This window comes from Nanorana parkeri, unplaced genomic scaffold (genome assembly GCF_000935625.1).
Source record: "Nanorana parkeri isolate BGI_ZX_2015 unplaced genomic scaffold, ASM93562v1 scaffold581, whole genome shotgun sequence".
Lineage (NCBI taxonomy): Eukaryota > Metazoa > Chordata > Amphibia > Anura > Dicroglossidae > Nanorana > Nanorana parkeri.
In genome coordinates this window covers 34,161-36,819 of record NW_017306849.1, presented here as the reverse complement: position 1 = coordinate 36,819, position 2,659 = coordinate 34,161, and the positions used below count along the sequence as shown (strand labels likewise).

Sequence of the window (2,659 nt, the reverse complement as noted above, 5' to 3'; positions counted from 1 at the left end):
AAGGAGAGGGAGGTTAGAGTAGGTTTAAATTAAAAGTTACTGATGGCCTCTACATAATGCATATTCTGCCTCAATACGTTGAAACAAAAAAACAAAACCGGCTTTCTCATTGTTGTTCATTTAAAATGGCTTCTTCACTGCCTGAATTTCAGAGATAAACTTTGACATCAACCCTATTCCGTAGGGACTAGCCATTGTATAGCTTAATACATAAAGCCACTAGTTATTCACTGGTGAGAGATCACAAATATACAAGGGAACTGGCCTTGGTGCTGACAGATGTGCTGGAAATGTTGCTAGGAGACTAATTTTACTCTGTTTGCATGGAGAATAACTGTTGTAGGCACGATCAAGATCAACAATTTGGTTTCCTCTTCTTTAAACCCCTTGTAAGCAGCGAAGAGAAGTACATACAATTATTTCACTTGTCCTCCATGTGCAGCCTGGATATCAACAGCTCCTTCAAAGAGAATCCAGCTTTCTGAAACACTGATTCAGTTGTAAAACAAATATCCTTAAAATAGGTAAATATTATACATGTGTTTTTTTCCAAAAGGTGAAGACATGTGTTACCTAAATGTAATTGCCTGAGTAGTCAATTAGCGTTATTACAACCGTTTCCTTCTCAAGATGTCTGTAACGCATAAGCTTTATATTAGATACAGAACAAGTTCAATGGCAGAAAAAAAAAATGTATAGGTTATCAAAAATTGTCCATGAAGGGTGCCTTAGTTAAAGCAAAAGTTTGTCATGGCTGATTGAGGTCTTTGGATATGGTACCTGAAGCAGTGAAGGGATGTGGTAAACATGCAGACAAGATGGGAAATGGGCAAATAAAAAGCCATCCGAGTCCACTGTCTGAACAGAGTCCAAGGAACATTAGGTGTTGCATTGTTTTGTTGGTCATCATCTTCCTTGTCTTCAGCAACCAGAAAATAAATACAGAAGATCTTAAAGTACAGTAGTGAGTGGTGTAATCCAAAGTACCGAGAACAGTTGGCCAGTTAAGTGCTTCCAATCGTCATTATGCTTTTTGCTCATCTCACAAGTGAATCAAGAAAGCAGCAGCACACACACTAGTTCACTGCTCTTTACAGCTCCAATTAATCATAGCGCCCCTTTATCATTGTGTTTAACAAAGGTCCAACCTGCAAACATGACGGAAATGGGAGATTAAAAATCACCAAATTCTAATCAAAAGCAATAAAAACATCACAATGCTTCCTATGGGTTATCATACCTATGGGTATGGATTTGTTTATTTGGGGTTTTAGCGGGGTGCGGGTTAGACCCAAACAAGGTTTTTACTGCTGGTAATGACATTTCAACCCTCTGTGTTAAATGACTCTGGGTTTTTAAAGGCTAAGCATGGTAACTATGATACTACAATCTATTAAAAAGGAGAACTATGGGGTTAAGGCTTTTCCCCATAGTTCTCCCTATGCATGCATGGATCTCACACCTTGATCGAAGCAGTACGGATCTCACATGTCACTGCTGTGACATCTGTTTCATCCAGTTTTTTCCTCCATCTTGTGATGGAGAAAACTGAAATGACCGGACTCCATGTCAGTCTATGGGGAATGTGTCCGTTTACATTAGATTACCCCGATCCATCAAGGTCAAGTCTGTCAAAATGGAACACTGTTCCATTTGTTTTTCCAGATCTAGAAGAATTTGGGGGCAACCGAGTGTAAACTGACGCCTGTCCATTTAGACCCAGCTGCCCATAGTCTTGCATTGGGCTAACATGTGAAAAGGGGCATTACAGGCAGGTAAGCTTACAACAGAAAACCAAAACAATACAAAACTCCTACAAAATACTACTGGGTATCCTAAGTGCAGACTTAACTAACAAAATCATTAGTAGAATGCCAATACTGTTCCAAAAATATTTTTTGGATATGCCTTATTATGCTTTCAGAGTGTACAACTTAATTCCACTACGATACACCTTTACATTGTTTCTATAGGATAGCATGTCCCGTTCTGGAGACCACACTTACAAAAAGATGTTGATAAGATCCAAGTCTAGAGACGGACAAGAAAAATGGTGCATGTCCTAAGGCAGGGGTAGGCAACCTTGGCTCTCCAGCTGTGCGGAAACTACAAATCACATAAGGCATTGCAAGCCACAGGCATGACTGCCAGAGGCAGAAGCATGATGGTAATTGTAGTTTCAGCACAGCTGGAGAGCCAAGGTTGCCTACCCCTGTCCTAAGGGATAATGCATATCAGGAGAGACTGCAGGAACCCAATATGTACAGTCTAGAGAAAAGAAAAGAAAAGGAAGGAACATGACTGAAACCTTTAAATACAATAAAGTATCTAAACCCAATAACAATATACAAGAAATATATTGCAGCAGGACTCTATAAAGAAGCAGTGTTGTCCCCCTAAGACAGGGCTATAGAACACCTCCCCATCTCATCTCTAACATGGGGGGTGTTCTGTAGTTCAAAGAATAAAAGTGGGAAAGCTGAAAACATTGAGAACAGGGGACATGACCTAAAATTAGCAAAAGGAAAGTTAAAAAATGATTATTACTTTAGCAAAAAAGAGTAGTTGATGCTTGATATATCGACTTTCAGCAGAGGTAGTGAGTCAGTCAACAGCAAGTAAATTTACACATGCTGGACAAACAGAGCTATACTTAAAA

The 2,659-nt window shown here is 39.4% G+C and overlaps 1 protein-coding gene across 1 annotated transcript in view; it reads right to left on the bottom strand.

The window, feature by feature from the left end:
- Nucleotides 1-527: 527 nt before the first annotated feature.
- The window catches only part of HIF1AN (hypoxia inducible factor 1 alpha subunit inhibitor), a 21,501-nt gene continuing 19,369 nt past the window's right edge, over nucleotides 528-2,659 (bottom strand). The window contains exon 8 of the mRNA XM_018562507.1: nucleotides 528-1,148. Coding sequence (XP_018418009.1) covers nucleotides 1,104-1,148 — 45 coding nt within the window. The 3' untranslated portion in view covers nucleotides 528-1,103. The remainder of the gene's footprint in view (nucleotides 1,149-2,659) is intronic.